The 20,982-nt window shown below is 38.7% G+C and overlaps 1 protein-coding gene across 1 annotated transcript in view; it reads left to right on the top strand.

Moving 5' to 3' along the window:
* The window catches only part of ARHGAP15 (Rho GTPase activating protein 15), a 331,003-nt gene that overhangs the window by 61,517 nt on the left and 248,504 nt on the right, over positions 1 to 20,982 (top strand). Inside the window, exon 6 of the mRNA XM_072874181.1 lies at positions 98 to 187. Coding sequence (XP_072730282.1) covers positions 98 to 187 — 90 coding nt within the window. The remainder of the gene's footprint in view (positions 1 to 97; positions 188 to 20,982) is intronic.

The raw sequence follows: 20,982 nt of genomic DNA, 5'->3' as shown, positions 1-20,982 counted from the left end.
AACTTGATCTATTCTTGTTTTATCTGATAACTGTCCCCATTTGTGAAAAGTCAGGCCATATTCATGGTTGATTTTTTTTTTTTTTTTTTCTTTCCAGAAACCAGGATATAAACCTGAGTGTGTGGATTTGTGTGGTGCTCGCATTGAGTGGACCTCAGAGAAATCCAGCAGAAAGAATGTCTTTCAGGTAAGAGGCAACGCATGCATTTCATTGCTCATTCGAGTACATACTCTGTTAAGTTAAGAGGTAGGTTTTATTTCCTTGGTTTTAATAACTAGAGACTGATTTAATACAGCATTTTTCTTACCAATACAGGAGTGTAACATTTTATCAAGTATCAGTTTACTGTTTTTCTAAGAGAAGGATTTCTGATGACTGAGTTTCCTAAACACTTGAGAACCTGTTGATTTATTGATTAATGCTCTATATTCAATTTGTTTTTAAAACTTAGTAGGTAATTGCTTTGGGTTCAGGCCTAGAATCTTGACCTAAAGGACTTCCATAAACACAACTTCTTCAAACTGCTTATACAAGCATTGCTCCAACACAGTGCGGTTACTCTGTTTATTTTTATTGCTGTTCAGAGTCCTCAGACGGTGATGACCCAGGTTCATTTCTGGAAGGGGAGGGGAGGATTTTAAAAGCTTGCCTCTGTCAGGGCCAGCATAGAAGGACATGTATTTCTCATAGGACTATTCTTCATTGATGGAAAATAATATTATTTAATTACTTCATCTAAATCCCATTGAATTGAAAGGGAGGATCAAGGCCCAAGAAGATGAAAGGATGAGAAAAGCGTTACTGCAAGGTTAACATTCCAGGATCTAGGGCCTAAAATAGTTTATTGCAACATCTCCACGTTTTGGACTTAATCCAGCTCCCATGAATATCAGTAGAAAGTTGGGGGGTTTTTTTCCTCTTTTTTTTTTTTCTTTCTTTTTTTCACTAAAAGTTGCATCAAGCCACATCAAAATATTATTCTCTATGAACTGAGTTGTTTCCCAGACTTCTAACATTAAGAATTTTTAACAATACAAACAATAGAGGGAGGAGAGACGCAGAAGGGAACATGTCAGGGTCAGGATACTGTTAGTTACCAGATAGTCCTTTGGTATCATCACCACTGGAGGAACCAACTGCGCTTGTGTCTGGGGTTTAAGAAAAAAAACCCACCACACACAAAAAAACCCTAAGGGACTGTACATGGCTTCTTGAAAAGAAACCTCTTTGGGTCAACTGGGTGTTACAGAGACTTTTTCAAGGTTTATTTTTCTAGACATCTTTCTAAAGCGCATGCAATATTTAGAAATATCCCTCTTCCTCAAGACAGTGAGACTTATGCTTCTATACCCCCCACATCCTTCAGGTTGTCTTGAGACAACACTTGGAGCTTTGTCATTTCCTAGGTATTTTTAGAATAAATATTTTGGTTTTGCTGTCAATCATCAGCTTTTTCACTTGGAATGTGATTAAGTACAACCTTAGCCTTCACTCCTGCAGCCCCCTGAGCACACTGACAGGTCTTCTGAGCTTCTAGGGTTTATTTCTCATTTTACAGTAAGCAAAATTTCTGTTTGGAAATGCATATTGGAGTGGTGATTCATTGCAGCTAATATATTTCCAATGTAAAGACAAATGAAGCTCTGTTATTGATTTACCAAATTAGTTGTACGAAGCCTTTGCAATGCATTTTCTTCTCACTTCTGTTAGTGTGAGGTGTAACTCCACTGAATCAGAATAATGTGAGAAAGGAAACTCATGCACTACTGTTTGAACCCATTAAAACATGTCTTCATCAAGCCAATAAGTGAGTGGGAGAGACATTAAGAAGTAAAAGCATGGGAGGAAGGACATATGTTAAGACACATTTTGAAAAGGGATGGAGCATTGTTTAGACAGAGAGCTACAAGAAGATTATGCCAGATGGTAAGAGCGAAAGAGGAGAAGGCTTTGGCATCAGTAGTGGTGACATTTTGGGAAAGGAAAGGACTGAACGAGACTGGTGCTACATGAGCAGATAGAGTGGGAAGGGGACTAGAGAGAGAGCGAAGATTTATGAGATAGTCTGGAGGCAATCCAAGGCGAGTTCGAAAGCGGAGAGGTCAGTTTGTACCTGGATACTGAATATTTCAGGAAACACTTCTGATGATCTACTTATCCCTAGTGGGTGGGAATAAGATTGATAATATATGTCTACTTATTCATAGATTTGTTCAAATGAAAAGAACATGAGTAATTTTTTTTAACTTTTTTTTGGTGCGACCTAAATACAGATGCATTGCATTGCTATTTGATTAAGTACATTAGCTGCCTAACTCTGAAATGATCAGAAATAAGTATGATTATATCTTCAAAGCATGGCAACAAAGCTTAGTTGGTGGGTTTTTATTTCATTACTTTCTGAATAATAAAACATTCTTTTCTGAATCAAACAGAGCAATGGTTGCTTTCTGCTAATGTGTGTTGTACTAGGACTAGATGCAGAATTTTGAGTTTGATTTAGCCTGGGTGCTCAATTTGAGTTCATGAATTATAGATCAGAAATAGAAAATGACTATTGAGATTTTGGTTTGAAGAAAAAGAAGGAAATCTTGAATTTAAAATCTAAGCATATGACAGTTAATGGATGGTAACAAGAAGATGGAGTATAGGAGTATCATAAAGAAAACTAATTGGAAACATGATCGATGCAGGAAAAAAAGAAAAGAGGAAACTGCAAGTAAATGATATTCAGGCAGGAAGATTTGGGTTTCTGGTCTTGATCATGAGGTTTTCAGCAGTGTTACTCCACTCATTTTAATTGAGCTACTCCCTGTTTAACAGGATAAGTCTGATCTGTCTCTCACACTATCCAATTTGTGCATGCAATTTATTTCTGTTCTTGATGAACATATTACGTGGGGGTTTTTTCAAGTTTTCCTTAATAGTAACTGAAAATACGCACATCTTATACAAGATAACCTTCTGATTTTCCTTCGTTTATTTTATTGATGATATAGCTAGCACCAAGGAAAAGAGCTGGTTAGAAAGAGCTTCACATGATCTGGGGAAACGTAGCAGTTTGTAGTGAGATGATACCGTGCTGTTTATTCTCACTGGCTGAATGACACGATACACGAGGTCTTCATCAGAGGAGTGGTGAATAAAAGAAGATTTATGTTCAAATCACATGCTTTAAATATTTCTGCTAAGTGCTAGTTTGCTCTTTGGTGTTTAGCCTGAAATTTAAAGCACTGAGGATTAAAAGGATTACAACATAATCTTAAATAATCCTAAGTGTCATTTACAGAGAGATGGTTGTAATAACTAAATAAAACCATGTTAAGGGATGGCAGTGTTGTCAGTCAGCAACTGGAACAGAAACAGCGCCTATGTCACTCTGTCGTTCTCCTCTTTCCTTTATTTGGCTTCGTTTGATACTGGGTAGGTGCATCTTGGTGCAGGTTATCAAAAAATAAAATAACATGATGGGCTGCTTTTCAGTCAGTACTAATACGGCTGCTGAGACACCAGTAACTAGTTTAGTTTACAGATTTTCTCAATATTCAATGTCTTCTGCTTCGAGCAAACTTTTCAGCTGGAGTTTATTCTTTCCCCCGCTTTACTCATCCTCTACTCTAATTCAAGCAGCCCTTTCCATTTCAAATTCAGCCCAGACGTCGTGGAGACGTGCTCTTGACCTCTGGCTTCATAATTCTGGAGCTTCATTAGCACAAAGTCTTGTGGCTGTAGACTATTTCCTTGAAGAGGTTTTGGAATATTTCTCTCAGATGATTCAAAAAAGAAAAGGAAAAATAAGAGAGAGGTGAGGAGTGCAAAAAAAGGTCACGAGCAGCATATTTATGAATCGGTGAAGCTGCTTTGTTCTCTTAATAGCACTATTCATTTAACTAACAGACACTTTTTAGTTTCTTTAGTAATATTTTTTCCCTGTTTACCAAGTTCATTTTTTAGGAAGGTTTCATATGAAGAATTTCTGGAGTTCGATGCCCTGGCTCTTGCCACAGATCTGGTGTGACATTGGTTTTTGTTTCAATACACTGCAGCTGTGAGGGGCTACTCATTCATACGCAACTAAGAATTTTATTTTACAAAAAGAGAAATCTGTGTAAGACGTACAGTATTTCAACAGTGAGACAGCTGAAAGTACAACTGTACCTATGTGTAATATGAAAGAATTTATCTTGCAGCTGTTTCATATATAATAACATTTATGGCGCTGATCTAGGGTAACTCCCTCATCCTTGAAGCTCTCCAGCTTTGTCCAAGAGCATAATCTGAATGATAAGCTATTTTGTTCTACATACTGTAGGATCAGTATAGTATCTGGATGACTCCCAGGAATGTTTTAAGTCACCGCTTTTTGCCATGGGAGGGATCATTTTCTTTTCCATGATCTCTCTAGAGGAAGCACTGGAGTGCAACTCACTTGAACTTTAAATATACAGCTTTGAACATACATTTTAAATATACAGCTTTTATACTTATTTCAGGATTCTGGGACCTGACTACTTTTATAATAGTGTACCTCTGTGGACATTTTTGGAATCACTTCTGATTTACATCTGTTGAAAAATATGCTCTTTATTAATTGCCTATTATATTTTAATTTCGTTTAAACCAGAAGCTACAAATGAAACTATGCTTTCTGTAGTTCATTGCCTTTCTTGAGTCCCCAAATTTTCTGGGGTGTCAAGCAGTTCAGATCATGACCTTTGCTTTTGGAATCTACTGTTACAGTAGTGCTCTTAGCATGCAAAAATGAGCAGGATCTTATGCAAGTAATGGCAGTAGAGCTGTGTTTTCATTGCATATCTTTATGCCAAATTTTTATTGTTGATTTAAAAAAGAAAAATGAGAGAGAGACAGAGCGTAAGAAGAAAAATATCCTTGATCGTGGGGAAAGTTTTGCCGAAAAGAGAAAATTGCACACAATATACATTCTAAACATTATACAGTTGAGAAGTCACTTTGCCTCCTAAAGACTTTAACATGACATTTTAAGACGATAAAAAGGAGAGACGTTAAGAGGAGAGACATTTAGAGACGCTTGGTAATTTATTATTATTATTATTATTATTATTATTATTATTATTATTATTATTATTATTATTATTGTGTGTATGAAAAGGGCAGATTTAAATGTAATCAGTTTACCTGTGCTGACAGTAGCTGCTCCTGAGACCCAAGGAGGTGTTCCCGGTTATTAAAGAACGCAATAGGTAGAAGCACTAGCTGAGAAAGAAGATCATCCTCATCTAGTCCAGAATAAGCAAGAGCCTGGTAACTGGGGCATGCATATAAGCTATGGGATATACAGTTTCACCCTCATTTCAAAAGTTCTGGGTGAGCAATGGTCAGGCTTTCGCCATCCTGGGTGAATGAGCGTGTTTGCCTTCTGTCACCAGTGTTTCACTCTTAGATTTGATGTTACCCACATTAGGCCAAAGACAGTATATTGAGAGTGAAATGAGATTCAGATTACTTTGTAAACATGGACACAAAGATACTTGATGTGATTCATGTTTTAAGGAATGCCAGGTAATAAAGCCAGCTTCCCCCTCAAAAAAGTGATGGAAAGAGGGACACGTTTCATTACTCCTGTGATACAAACAGTGACAGCAAAAGCTTTAGACCTAATAACAGGAACATATAAACTGTAAAAGCTTGGATTTCATATGCATAAGACCAGTGACACCTTAAAGAAAACGAGAAATTTTTTATAATACTTTTATAACATCTTTTTATAACATTTTTATAATATGTACCAAAATGTATGTACTTTATGTTTCAAACTATATACAGTTTGAAAATAGACAAGGTGTTAGCAGGAAGACACTCGACTTTGACATTGGTGTGCATTTAAAGGGTTTGGGAAACTGAGTCTTCAGCCTCTCTAATGGAGAGGTTCCTTGAAATTCTGTATATTCAACCTCTATAACAGAGTTTCAAGCGTTTCGAGGAACAGCAAATTTATTCTTAAAACTGACAAGCTGAGCAGTTAAGGTAGAACTGCTACAAAGTTATAGGTAATATCTTTCTCTCACTTTCTGTGGTTCCTGTTTCTGCTTTGGGGTAACACAAAACCCTCAGTGGTGTCAGCAAAGGCCTCGTGTATTTTGTGACTACAAAATCAGGACAATAGTTGTTTTTTGCTTTTTTTTGTTTTTTTGGTTTTTTTTAAATTAAAAAACCCCTAAAATACTAGTCACCATTTTACTGATAATGTGAAAGTTATTACTTTTCAGAAATAGTGAAGTCCACTCCTGATAAGCAACACTTTGTCGTACCTGGCTACTTGAATACTGAAGATTCAAAATTTTCAACAAAACTTTAGTTGATTTGTAGCTAAACATCATCTTAGCTAGACAGTTCCTTTTCTTCTAATTATTGTCCCATGAAAAATTTCATGAAAATTTCACCATGTTGGAAAAAAATTGCTTGAGAAGTGTAACTTCAACAACTCGTGGAGGTCTTGAAAAGGCTTGAAAGTCTGGATGAAGGAAGAGCTGCTACGGGCATGGTGCCGTGGTGATGCTGCCTGCAACGCTGCAGGTCACCTCTACTGTGGCATTCGCTGCAGGCCATGAAATATCCGGGCAACCAGCTCCTATAACACAGCAGAGCTCGGGGGCTCACGAAATCCCAGAGAACTCCAAAATCCGATTGAAAAGCAAACCTAAGTTTTCTGTGAAGATCAGGCTGATTTTAAAAAACCCACAACCCATATTCTCCAAATCTGACATGATGTGTACATAGATGTCTGTCTGCTAAAAATGATTATTATAATAGCTCACCGCACTTTTTTAAGAGCCCATCTTTTGACGGATGTAAGTGCTGATGTGTGAGTGACTCTGATAGGTATGAGTGTCTGTGTATGCTCATACACATGTGCTTCTTAAGAAATTATATGAATCTCTTAGCTTTTGACAGCTACGCTGCAGCTTTCAGAAGTGCAGATGTTATTTGTCCATCAGAAAAGAAAATATTTATTTCAAGCCACAGGCATTTTCTGTGTTGCAAAAATAAAACATAACAGCAGTTAATGCTTAATGTGCATGTGAAATAATTTTGTCAGGGACAGAAGCACGGCTGAGCATAAGGGCCTGGACAAATATGTGAGTGCACAAGAAGCACCTTGTGCCTCGGATAACACCGAACCTTACGAAAAAGCAATCCGGGCAGCTTACCCATGAGCAAAGCGTGACAGCGGAGCTGCTTATTCTTCCATCGTTTTTCGGCTGAATTCACAGAGGGTTGTGTTGGTTCTTTTTTTTTTTTTTTTTTTTTTTTTTACAGCTGAAGAAGCGAGTCGCGTTCTGCGGCTCGCATGCGAAATGGCAGTGGGCTGCAGCCTCTTGCTGCATTATTCATAAACATATTGCTGCCATCTCGTGGGCAGCGCACGAGCCGGCGCGGGCAGCGTTGCGGGCAGCGTTGCGGGCAGCGAAGGAGGCCAGGGCTATCCGGGCTGGCCAATGCCACCGGGGCCGTGCCTTTCCCCGAGGAGGACCAACTCTGCAGAGGACAGTGGTGCAGGTCACTTGGCACCCAGCATCACGCCAGGGAGCAGTTTTTAAGCATCTTTCGGCAAAAATTGGTGCCCGGCCAAACAGTTCATACTATTAACACTTATTTTAGCTGGTTGCTAAATGAGGTAATGCCTGCTTCTAGGAAAGAATAGTGCTGCCGTAAACCTGTGTTCTCTAAATTATGCATGCGGTAGTAGTTTTATGTTTTAAAATGGTGATTATCTTCTGATCGGCGGGGCTGATAGGGAAAGGGTAAATAGCTTGGTAAGGACGGGCTCGTTCAAGATAAAGCACGTAATGAGAATTATTGCTACAGATATCCAGTTTGGTGAACTTGATAAAGCCCTCTGATGCGAGGCCTTTGGTGCTGTGTTTTGTGTACTCATAAAAAGGGGGGAAAATGGTATTTTCATAGACCTGGCAATCAACAGCTGAAAGGGAGTGCAGAAATGTGAAAGGAGCCTGCCTTTCCTGATTCTTTAGTACTTTAAGGTTTTGTGGTTCTCCTGAGTCAAAACAGCTAAATTAATTTAAAAGCATTATGATTTTTGCAGCTTTCTTATGTAAGTTAATATTAAAAAAAAATTGTCTTGATATATGCCCAAACATTGCACGTGTTCCCTTAATTTATCAAACTCTTGAAAAAACAAAGAGAAAAATGAATCCTAAATGAACTCACTCAGAGATAATCAAATCTGACTTGTTTACATGTTTGGTGCTGGTATTTCTGTATTCAGCCACTACATTTTTTAAAATCTTGGCTAAGTCACTTTACTCCATTTTTGTGTTTCTCTTTAATGAGCGAGGCAGATATTTAAAGTTGGCTGGGCACGGCGAGCCTTGGCTGTCCTCTCTCTGAAAGGCAGCACCTCGCATTTCTGTGCAAAGGGATGCCAGACGATACGGTAGGGATTCTCATTTTTTGTGTAGGAGTGATTTCTACCGCTGACATTCTTTGGGGAGAAGATGATTTTGGATGTTTCAGGGTGTTAAAATGGACAATGGCAGGCAACTTGAATGCAAGGGGAGAAATGCAAATAGTGACCTGCCCTCTCTTTTAGATAATATACCTCTCGGTTTTCAGCAGGGCAGTCATTCTTAGGCTGTGATTCATGGACCACTAATGGGATGAGGAGACTTTTTGAAATGGTAATACAAGCGTAGTCAGCCTGAGAAGACATTTAAGGTAGTTCCCAGATGCTACAAATGAAAGGGAAACCCCAGAAGAACATTTTCCACAGGGGACCCTGGCTTTTCAAACCTCCTCCTCGAGTTTATTGATTTTAAGGATGCACCTCCAATTGATCCCATTTATAGAGTATTTTTATATGGATTATGAGAGTTGTTAAAAACTTGAGTTTGAGTTTAGAGGCTGGATTGCTTGAATTCTGGTGTGGTTTCTTTTTTTTTTTTTTTAGTTTATTTTTTTCATTTTTCCTTTCATTGCCTTTTCTCCTATTTGGGGTGAATAAATTCCTAGGAATTTCATGTAATTACATCTGCAGTTGCATCTGTAAAACAGGGTGATCATCCAAGAAGCTTAGTAAATATTTTATTTGGCAAACAAAGTTGCAAAGAGGAGATGTGGTTTGCTTACCATTTCATTTAAAAATAGACTATCTAACTTAAATTATCACATGATTTTAACACTTAAAATCCACAGCACTTCCGTCAGCCTTCCTTTGTTTTCTTTTTCTGATAATAGTCATGATTGTTACAGATACATTATTATTTAAAATTTTAATATACTTGAAACCTAGAAGGTGTTCAGTTCCTGACCCCCAAGTCAGAGTCTGCAGGTAAACTTTTACAGATTGAGCTTTTGACTAATTTTCCAGGAGGGAAAGTATGCATTTGTATAAGTCAATATTTGTATGAGAGCACATTTTAATTTATGAAAATGGGAGCCAATTACTAAGATTCTCTAAAGTAATAGAATTATTATTATTTTCTATTATTTGTACATAGTCATCACTAGGTGGAGGCATACTTTACATATTCTATTGAACATGTCATCTGTTATGGACTGAGATGAATTGCATTGATACTGCATAGTTAAGTGAATGATACGCTTTTTAACCTGAACTGTTGAAGTACCCTGTTACCACCAAATGCCCAACTCTCAGACAGACTAAGCAGGCTTGTGCTTTGACCACTACTACTGCTGAAAAACAATGACAAATGAATATTTTTTTAATCATGGGCTGTACAGAGATCTCTTGAATTAATTCAGAAACATCATTCATGTGTGGTAAAGTTAAAAGGAGACACAAAGCAGGTGTTGTGGAGCAAGAGATTGAAATAGCAAATATCTATCCATTTCAATACCCCATCCTGCAGCACTTGAATCAATGTACGATGGATTGAGTGGTTTTTTACTTGTCTCTAGTTATGGTAGCAAAGTCCATTCACAGCCCATCTGTATTTTATCATGATACACGGCTACCTGCTATAGACCGTACAGGTTGAATTTTGACTGAGGGTAACAAGACCTACCTCTGTTGATATTAATACACTGCCTTCACCCAAACTCTCCTGATTTACACCAGGGGTAGTTCTTATGCATTTGTGCAGGTATATATAGCACCATGCTTATATTCCTCTCTTGTGCTTATGAGCTGATAGGGCAGAGTCTGTGCGAGGCAGTCCTCGGCTAGCACAGCCCAAGCCACGTGTTTGAGAGGCCACAAAAGGAAACTCTCGGGTGTGGATGTGGGAGTCAGAGACAAGAACTCTTCCTCCATACTTGGAATACTCTATTACAGCTATTCACAGCTTATAACATCCACTGGCTTCTAGTGTAGGAGAAAGAAAGGTCATGGTGCACAGATTATAAAGAAAAAATACACTTTATTCAGAAAAACATAGAATCATAGAATTGTTTAGGTTGGAAAAGACCTTTAAGATCACCAAGTCCAAAATAATCCCTATCTTTTCGAGTAAGACATGGATTCTCTTCTAAACATGCTGAGAAAAGTGGGGGAAATACATTTTTACATGTCTGTCATTTTAATATATATTAGGGAATGGAGTCAGGATTGTTGAGAGAGATTTCCTGAGTTTTGTAGCTTCTTAGCCCCAAACTGGCATAGCGGACAGTGCTGTGGCCTTGAGCTTTGTCACCTGCCTTGGGCTGCTCTGCTCCTGCTGGGGCTGGGCTCTGCCACCCCTCGGGGCAGAGTCAGCCAGTTACACCCTGGGGCAAGTGCCTCTCACCCCTTCCATAGACAGCGATGGAAAAACCCTGTAATGGAGCTGAAATATGCCCCCCTCTTTTTTTCCCCCTGTGTATTCTTTTTTTTTTTTTTTTTTATGATTTGGATTTGGAATCACACTTTTAATAATTATATTCACAATCTAAAATTAAATAAACATTTTGTTTAGTGCTCACAGAATTGCCAACCAGTGCTCAAGAAAGGATGTCCAGCAATTTATCAGCCTGTAGAAAATAATTATAGCAATATTTTGAAATGCATTGGTTATAGTTTTGTTTTGATTTATAGAATGTAAATAATCAGTTTTGATTCTTCTGTTTCAAATGGCTTTTTTGGAACTAAGGCTTTTGAATAAGAGTCCCTCAAACCAAGCTGTTACTCCTGGGAAATTCTGTAGTGGTATGTTACTGGCATTTGAAAAATGCACACCTTCTGAGAAAAAACAGGAAAATTCTGTCAAACAGACTGATGGGAATTCCCAAGTTTGGAAATGCAAGTTCTGTTGGAAAACAATGGCAGTGCAATTCAGCTAAGGCTGCAGCTGGAGTGAAAAGGAACATGTTTTCACCATTGCATATATTTTTCTTTTTTTTTTTTTTTTCTCATTGTCATTCTGGAAACAAATATTCTACATGATCAGTTAAAAAGTGCAAAGTAAGGCATAAGAACGAGTAATGTGTGTTGGAACATAACTTAGACTTTACCCATGTAGAAAAGTGTGAAGAAATATGGTAAAATTGAATGTAAACAAAGAAATGGGGAAAATAAATGTGGGAGTGAAGAACTGTGTACAGGGCGTAGGAAGAATGTAATCCAATAGTAGAAGATCAAAGGAAGGGAAGCCAATTTTTTCAAATATTCGGTAATAACTTAGATGTAGCAAGGTAAAAGATCTGAACAAAGGGTCAGAATATCACAAATGGGAAAGGAGAAAATATTATATAGAGAGGAGTGTACAATTCTTCTTTTTTTTTTTTTTAAAGGGTCAATTATTATCTCCATCTCCTCGTATTTCAGGACTCTCTTATAATTACTAGTATTATTTTCACTCCCTCTCCTGCACACACGTTCTGTCTCACTCCCCCTTCCAGGCAACACTTCTCCACTTGCGCAGATTTGAGGGGGTAGGAGGATCTCAGGGGTTCTTTGCAAGATGCTCGTTTCCCACCGCAGAGTGTGGCATTGCCAGGACTCTTCAGGGGACTCTCTGCCAGCTATCCTTAAAAGCTTGCAGAGGAGTGGGAGAAGATTTGCATACTGCCCAAGCAGGGCCAGATTTGAACGCCCCTCTCTGCTGAATAGTGCATTACTGAATAAATAATGACACCCAAATCATTGCAGCTTCTGTAGAGTAGGTGCTGTGCTATGTCAAGCTATTAGGGTCTGTCCCTTATTTCTTTCCTCCCCCCCCCCCCAAGATGCTCCTTTTTTATTCAAATGAAGATTTCTTTTCACCTGCATTTTTTCCCCTCTAATTTTACCTTTCTCTACTCTTGTTTTCTTTTCCTTTGCCCTCTATTTTACATTTTTGTATTTTAATAACATATTTTAAGCAATTTTTCTCCTGTTCTCAATGTGATGACAGTATATCCTGATGGAAAGATAATAATGCCCAAGGAGGTTTTCTTTTATGAATTCTGCTGGTGTTACTTTCACATGCACAAATATATCATCTTGATTTCTAGCTCTGGGTCATTTCATTGCTCTTGTATGTCTTGCTACGAGATGTTTCCTGTAATTAAAAGATTAGGTTAAATAGATTATTTGTGCTGCCCTGTCTACATAAATGTTCTGTTTCTCTGCCTCTAGATACTGGCTTTTGTGTTTTAAGGCAATGTTGTGGTACATGAAGTTGCATCATGTCTCCTTTGTCTTTAAGCTGCTGACTTATTGGTAACAGAAGCAATCAAACGAGACATTTACTGCCATAGCTTCATAGGGTCAGTGAATTAACAGGTGCCAATAAGTTCTAAAGAAGTGTTTTAATCGTTTCTAAAGTATTTAATTAATGGACTTTTTTAGAGGAGTGGTGACTGAGCAGACATAAGGCTGATAAATATTTAATGTTTGTATCTAGGGAACATTTTCTCCCTTTCATGTAATTTGAGGTGTTTGCTAATGGAAAACAAAACCAAAATTGTTGTGTAGCATGCAATCAATGATAAGCTGCTATTAGATTGTCCAGGGTTTGGATACCTATCAGGAATTTATCTATTTGTGCTCTGATATTCTGCATTCATAGTCGGTCTTGTTTAGAGAGCAGTTTGGAGTCAGGTGTCTCTGATACACCTAGATATCTATGTCCACACTTATGGGCTATATCTAGTAGCCTCTATGAGCTCAGATACTTCAATATTAAGTGTGTGCATGGCTCTTTTCCTGGGCTGTCACAGTTTCAGTAACTGCTGCTTGTTGGGTGGTCGTTACTAGGAAAAAGACTCCAGGTTCCAGCGTGCTTGTTGGTCTACGTGATATTCACGACACTTCCTTTAAAACGTGATACCAGTAATGCCATAACTTTGCTTAAAACTATATTTGTTTTTTTACTTAGCCTGTTTTTCTTCACTTTAGAGGAACATTTCCCTTCCTGTTACTTTCTAAAATTCTCACTCTTTATTAAAAAAGAAAAAATACATCAGTTGTGTCTGAGCTACATTTGATGTCATGTAATTCCTCTTGCTCTTGAATTGTCTTTTGTTCTATTTCCTTAAAAAATAATTAATAAAATTTCTTTCACTTAGTATCCCTACCTTAAGGAATGATGTTTGCGATACAGCTAGTGTGGCCCCGTTGATTAAAGACTGTTTCCTTGCTTCTCCGTTGGCACAACCGTTGCAGTTAATCAGCGCAGCTTTTGAAACGGCAGCACGGTGGAGTTAAGCGGGCAGAGGGCATAACCGGAGTTCAGGGTGAGAGAACACTGAGATTTGTACGGCTTAGTCAATCCGTATAGTCAACTGCACGTTTCCGTCTGTGCGTGCTGCTTCCTCTTAGCTGTGGCTAAATGAGCGATCTCCGTCCTGACCGTCCTCGGACGCCAAAGCGTGAAGCTGTCTCCAGCCAGCGGCCAGCTTCCCGGGTCGGGAGAGCTCTCTGCGAGGTCTCGCAGCTGGAGCAGGGCTGGCCGCCCCACGGCACCGCTCGTCTGAGCTTCGTTAAGTCATGCTCTGCAATGCACTGTTGCAAGTTTAGAAATGCAGAAACAGTTGAAGAAATTGATTCTATCTCTTGTTGCAGTTCAATAGACCTTTGATCTGAAATGCTCGAGTACGCCAGGCTGTTCCAGCAGAGCCACCTTTTATCATTGTTAGTATAGTACCAGCCTTGTTATCAGGTTGAAAGAATTAATTTTGTCATATTAGGAGGGAGAAGTTGCAGTATCGCAGGACCGGGAAACACGGTATTGACCGGCCGGTGCTCCCACCAGCGACAGCGCGTGCGAGCAGCTCAATTCTGTCGTTTTGGGGCATCACTTCTAATTAAAATGGCATGCCATTAGAGTAGCAAAAATGTGTTTATATAGTGTCCAGGCCTCTTGGCTAAAGGCAAAACGTAATTAGGAACATTGTGATATTGTGTCAACATTGTTTTATGAATCCCTGAGCTAATATTGGCAAAAGATAGAGGGGAAAGACTGCAGCATGTTGCTCCCCACCTGAGCAGGAAACAGAAAGCTTCCTTAGAAGTGGCTGATCCTGAGGGAGTTACAAACCCAGCAACTTCTGGAGGTATCTCTTGTGTTACTTAGAGATTTGAACACACAGAGATCTATGGTAATGATGCGATACAGGGGGCAAAATTTTTGTCACCAAAAAGACTGACTCTTTCAGAGGTGTAGCTGATAGATATTATATACTACAGTATATAGTATAGTATATTACCTAGTGCACTTTTCTCCTCTCACTTTAGCTCTTACTTCCTCCTGCTTTTTTCTTCCCCCTCTGTATCTTTATTAATTCCCTTACTATTTGCAAACCTTTTATGAGGAGTATATGATGTATCCGTTTATTATCTCTGAGGATGGTTAGTGCTGGGTTTGAAGTCATCCACATTTTCTTTCCAGCTCTGTAGCATGTAGAGAAGAATGTGCTTATAATCAGTCAAGGTAAAATAATTGGAAATAGGAATAATAATATAGCAACGGCCAATGTATTTGTCAACTCGGCTGCAATGGTTTTGGTTTTCCGCTGAACTCAGTGAATGTGTACATGGCATGTAGAGGAAAGCAGTCATTTCTGTGAATTTGATGTATGCAAAACTGATAATGCAGTTATTGCAAATGTAGATTATATCTGCTGATGTAATTAAAAATACACATCTGCCTCTTTGAAAATGCAGTTCAGTTGTTGGTTTTTTGGTTTTAGTTTTTTAGGGACAACTGTGCCAATCTGAGCAAGTCGTACAGTAACTTCGTTTGGACAAACTCTCACTTTGTTACTTTTTGTTCATAAATGCAGTTAACAAGTTCTTTTGTACTTCTTTGAGTGTTAATTGATGTAAACAAAGTCTGCATTTTATCTAATCCCACTGAAGCTTGTTAAAATTAGAGATGTGCCAAATTATTCCAAAGCAGGTTGTAAAGTAAGTGAACCATTAGATCCACTGGCTCACAAATGGCATAGACAATGTGTGCTCTGTTTGCTTCTTTTTCAGGGACTGTTTATGTCAGAACTTTCAAATCACAGCTTTTTGCATCTTTAATATTGTGTTTAGTTAATCTGTATGGCAGAAGTATAGTACAAGCAGCAGGGCTGAGCGTGACTAAACCTATTTCTAGAAAAGTCCAAATATATGCTCTTAATTGAGCATACCTAGCAGTCAGGTCTGCTAATTTCTATATCCAGCACTCTGTTTTCACAGAGATGTCCATTTGTTAGCATTTTCTCTTTGCAGGAATTGGGATTTGCAAAGTTCATTATTACCCCAGGTTCCAATGTATTATTTTAGTGATGGTAATCTAATATACAAGGCACCGTACTAGCCTCAGTTAAATTTCTGGGGCATAGAGTGAGCACTAAGGCATCATTTCCATGAAAAAATTAATGGGATTGATACAACCGCACGTAACTTAGAACTGATGACCCTTCTCTCCTAGTCTGGTGACTAGCTCCCAAACCATAAACTGTTCTCAAAATCTTGTTCCTCCGGGCTTCTGTGATCCTGCTCTTCTTCTATGTCTTTACCTACTCCTTTGGCTTGTCTTTTGGAAAATGATTCTCTTCCATCTCCTGCCCCCTCTCCAGACTCCAAGACCTTTGAACCTGTGCTGGTACAGGACAATCTCATTTACTAGCACAGTTGAGCTACTGTGTCTGCACTATAAACACAAAAGTCTACACTCCTGCTCCAGTCCTCATTTCCTTCCTGACTTGAATACCAAGTGGGTTCTCTGAAGTCTTTTCATACTTAACCATGAAGACAAGCTCAACATGCCTACTGTAGAGCCTGGAGAAGAGCTCTGCGCTCAAATCTGGACATGTGCTGACGATCTTGTAGTAAAGCTCATTTTACCTGATTTCCATATGGATAGCACTGTAGCCAGGACAGTAAAGGGGTCAGTACGGATCTCAAAATCAAGAACTATCAAGTATTAGTAAATCAAGTACTCATCAAGTACTGTCCTGAGCTAACACTAGCAGCCGGTCTCTGCTGTGGGCTGTACTGTCAGTGCTACTCTTCTCTAAGTCCTTTAAAGCTGGGTGTGCTGTCTCTCCCCTTATACTTTCCCTGCAGGCTCCTAGGGACAGAAATGATGGATTTGTTCCATGCGTACATAGTGCCTGACACTATAAGGTACACTGTCCTGATTTCGGCTGGGACAGAGTTAATTTTCTTCCTAGTAGCTGGTATAGTGTTATGTTTTGGATTTAGTATGAGACTGATGTTGATAACACACTGATGTTTTAGTTGTTGCTAAGTAGTGCTTACACTAAGTCAAGGACTTTTCAGCTTCTCATGCTCTACGCACTGAGAAGGCTGGAGATGCACAAGGAGCTGGGAGGCGGCACAGCCGGGACAGCTGACCCAAACTGGCCAAAGGGCTATTCCATACCATATGGCATCATGCCCAGTATAGAAACTGGGGGAAAACTGGCTGGGGGGCCTCTGCTAGGGAACTGGCTGGGCATCAGTTGGCGGGTGGTAAGCAATTGTATTGTGCATCACTTATTTTATATATTATTTTATCGTTGTTGTTGTTGTTATTATTTTCCCTTCCTTTTCTGTCCTATTAAACTGCCTTTATCTCAACCAACAAATCTTACTTCCCCCCCTTCCCCAATTCTTTCCCCCATCCCACTGGCAGGGAGGAGTGAGTGAATGGTGGTGAGGTGTTTAGCTGCCTGCTGGGCTAAACCACGACATACACGATTGGGGATTCATGTTAATACAAACTATAAAAATAATAAAATAACAAGAAAGCATCTCTCTGCTCTGTTTTCAAGTTTTGTTTAACATTGTAAAAGGTGGCCAGGGATGAATATCTTATAATTGCACATTTTACAGCATCTCATAGCAATTACTGCTAACCAGAAGTTCGATTCTTAAATGCTAAATGTTATCTTGGGCAAAGATATTGTATCTATGCAGCAGGAACATACACGGCTGCCCTCAAGGTGAAGGAAAGCAAGTCTCGGGAGAAGATGGCTAGCGTTGAGGATTTTCTTGGACCTTGGGAACTGGCTAGCTAGATCCACAGAGGAGCTGAGGTACCTAATTAGGAATCAGATTCATAAATATTCTTATGGACCTAGCTAGCAGTGCCTTTGTTTTAGCTTAATCTGTAGGCCTTTTTTCCACGTAAAAATGTCTTATGGACAATTCTTTTATCAGGTAAAGCTGAGATAATCTGGTGATACATGTTAGACAAGAGAGATCTCAAAGATTGGTATATATAGAAGTTTCTCTATCTTATCTTTCATAATTCTCTGTTTTTTTTCTAGCTGCCAGCACCATAGTATCTAATCTTTCTAGCAAACAGGTGGCTCTTGCAGCATGCTTTACAATCAGTCAGACTTTGGCTCAGTCTAATTTGCTTAATCATATTAATTAATTACTTTTGTAAATGTCAGAAAAGTTCAGCGCTCATTTTACTTTTTAAAAAGTATTTTGAAGATCTTTCTAGTAAATATGTAACTTTGAAATAACTGCTGTATTTTTACTGAAATTGCAGAGCATAGTTACTCAGATTATTCATTACAAGCAAACTATTCAACTTCCACAGTCTTCCTAAATCGTCTTTCACTTAGCAAATTGACTTTGATTTCTATGACTTTATTTCCTATTTTATAACAGTTTAACCAGTTGAGGCTAACCAATTTCAGCCTATGACCTATTCTGCTAGTCGCCTAATTTATTTGGTAGTCGCAGTGTGGCATTGTTGCATTCTACGTATCCTGTGATTGGAGAACAAAGTATTTTTAATGGTAGGTAAACTATAGAGTAGAAATGATTGGGTTTTGCACAAATGCCTTTTATTTCTGTGTATTAAGACTTGTTTGCTGAAAAGAGTTTTTTCAAGTATTGGAAACCCCAAAAGTCAATCTTAGAGTAGGAGATTAAAAAGGTCACATACCTCCTAAAGGTGGAACTCATATAGGTGGTGTGAGCAATCTGTCGTGACCAGTGCTATTTGTTAGCCAAAACAGTGACACTGTATTCTTGATTTAATTCATAATATTAATGAGAGGTTGAGAACAGTCACAGGACAAAGGTTGATAGTTTTGTGCAGTACTGTTTTTCTGCTTTTTTGTTGTATCTGTGTGTGGATGGTATGTGGTTATTTAGTAAGGATCAGGAGAGACGTCAAAGCATAGGTGATGCTTTGAGCGACAGTTCTGAAAATAAAAAAAATGAGGCTATATAGAAGTCTACAGTCACTGAATTGTAGCAAGCCTAGGTGAAATGAAGGAAAACAAATGTTCCTACCTCAAGAAGCCTTGAGGGAATCACTTGAAATAAAGCCTAATTGACTAACAAATCTACAAATGGTGCTTTTCCTTACATCTGACCGTGTTGTGCGCTTATCATAATTTCTTTGTGCTAACACATTTTCTGACTAACGGCATCTGATGCGTGCAGTCTCCACTGCCAGTCTGGGTGTAGACAACGTGCTCCAGATGTGCATTGTAAGATCACTGTCCTGCAGCAAGAAGTCCTTCTGTTCCCATCTGTAACAATATTTAACATTGAACAGGACAGTGATCATTACTAAGAATTTCTCTTTTTTCCAGTCTGTATGAGAGCCTGAGACTTTTAGATTAACAATAAGTGAACATGAGAAACTTAAGAAAAATACGTTCTGCCACATGGTATGTTCAGGTTAGTCACCAGCTCTCCTCTTAACTCAAGATTAAGCCAACGATAAGAAGCAAATGTATCTGGATGTATATGGCTGTACACGCGTATGGATGAAAGTACACTCTTCTTTCTGACTGATGGCATCTCCAAGCTGCAGGTGCTGATGCCAGTAGAGAACTGACCAGGCAGAGGTGGCTTTTTATCATTTCTTGGTGGCTTGCTCACTGTGGTAGCCAGGTCAGGTGGCAGAGGCAGTATCTATAAGGGTAAGGATATATAGAGAGAATTTTCTAGATGGAAGTCCTGTTGCCTAAACCTGGTAATTCATCGAACCAATATGTTTTAGAGGAATATAATTTTTCTACAACACTTCTGTAGAGAAATGTTTTTCTGGTTCAGGGTGGAGTATGTGGTCAACACAAGGCATACAGTCCGTTGCAGCCAATATAGTCCACACATTTTTATCACCATCCTGGACCACTGATGCTGCCACTTTAGAAGCAGTCTTAAAATGTAATCCCTTGAGGATTTAATAGTTTCATGTATGTTTGTGCTGCTGTACTATTATTAATACTGTTCAAGCCACTAGTTTGGATAGGATCTTCTAATTTCCCGACTATGCATGGAAGTAGCAGGCATTATATAGAGAAAAGGCAAGCTGAACATGAGCATAAGGGTTTGTTTTAATTGTCTAGGAATTTGTCTCTAATTCTAAGAGATGGCTGTGTGTGGTATTTTTACAATGAAACAAAATGAAGGTTACACCAGAACTTGGCCTCATTTACTTAAAAGTTCACTAAATCTCACTAGTCCTTCTGCGAGCATGGGGTAAATTTAGGCAGAAGAAGGCAGATTTTGTGTGGATCTGGACCAATTGATGTTTTTTGGCAGAAACAATAGAAAACATATTACACTGTGTTTTTATGTTTGTTTCCTCACACTGTGTGGTTTTGTCTGGTTTCTCTGCAAGCAAGGTTCAAGCTGGCGAGCCACGCAGTTTCCTTTTGATTTCTTTGTTGTTCGTTTATTGGAATTTGAGATTGGAAGCAGATACAGTGTATGTGAACCCAAGCGAGCCAAAATGTTTTCAGTCTGCCTGTGCAGCCCTGCCTGAAAGCTCAAGTCATTGAATTTTATACAGCAGCATTCTTCCAACTCTTCTGGAATGTATATTTCCATTAGGATGGATGTATTCACATAAACTAGTTATTTTAATATTCTCCTGAACTGGAATGCAATTACTCACCCAAATTAGCCTTTCAAAATATTGACTAAAGGGGTTACGACATTCTGATCCTTCACAAGAGTATGGTCAAAAATTTGAAGTTTGTCAAGATTCAAGATGTAAGCACATGAAATGGAGTATAAACACAGGTTATGTATACTCCATCTGCATCAATAATATTTTAAAAACTTAATCAGTATAATATTGCTTGACAGAATAGCACAAGATAAACTAATATTTTCAGTTCAATTGCATAAAGGCAGTTTAAAAATAGGACTTACCATTTGATCATGCATTATTTTCCTGATGAAAGAACATGTGGAAACAGTAAGAAATGATAATCCAACATAAAATATACAAATGTACAAATTTTATCCAAATGCTCTAGACAAGCCAATATGGCAACCAGTATAACATAGTCTGCTGCTTACTAGCACGCTTTCAGGATCAGATCTTAATTTTTTAAAAATGTTTAAATATTTTTGATGTCTACAGACGGGTCTAGGCAAAACACTAGGGCACCAATGCCTTCACATCTGAAGCTGTTGTTTAGCATCTGGCTCCCACCTGCCCACTTAGCATAATTACTAAGCGTCAAACACTGTTTTGCTCATCTCCAGACCCCAAAGCCTCAAAGGATAGTCCTTGTGCTCCTCTAAGAGCCTGCCATGTTCATCATTGGTGTTGTATGACTTGGGGGTTTCTTGCAAA

This window comes from Ciconia boyciana, chromosome 10 (assembly GCF_034638445.1).
Source record: "Ciconia boyciana chromosome 10, ASM3463844v1, whole genome shotgun sequence".
Classification (NCBI taxonomy): domain Eukaryota; kingdom Metazoa; phylum Chordata; class Aves; order Ciconiiformes; family Ciconiidae; genus Ciconia; species Ciconia boyciana.
This window is presented reverse-complemented; position numbering and strand designations above follow the sequence as displayed.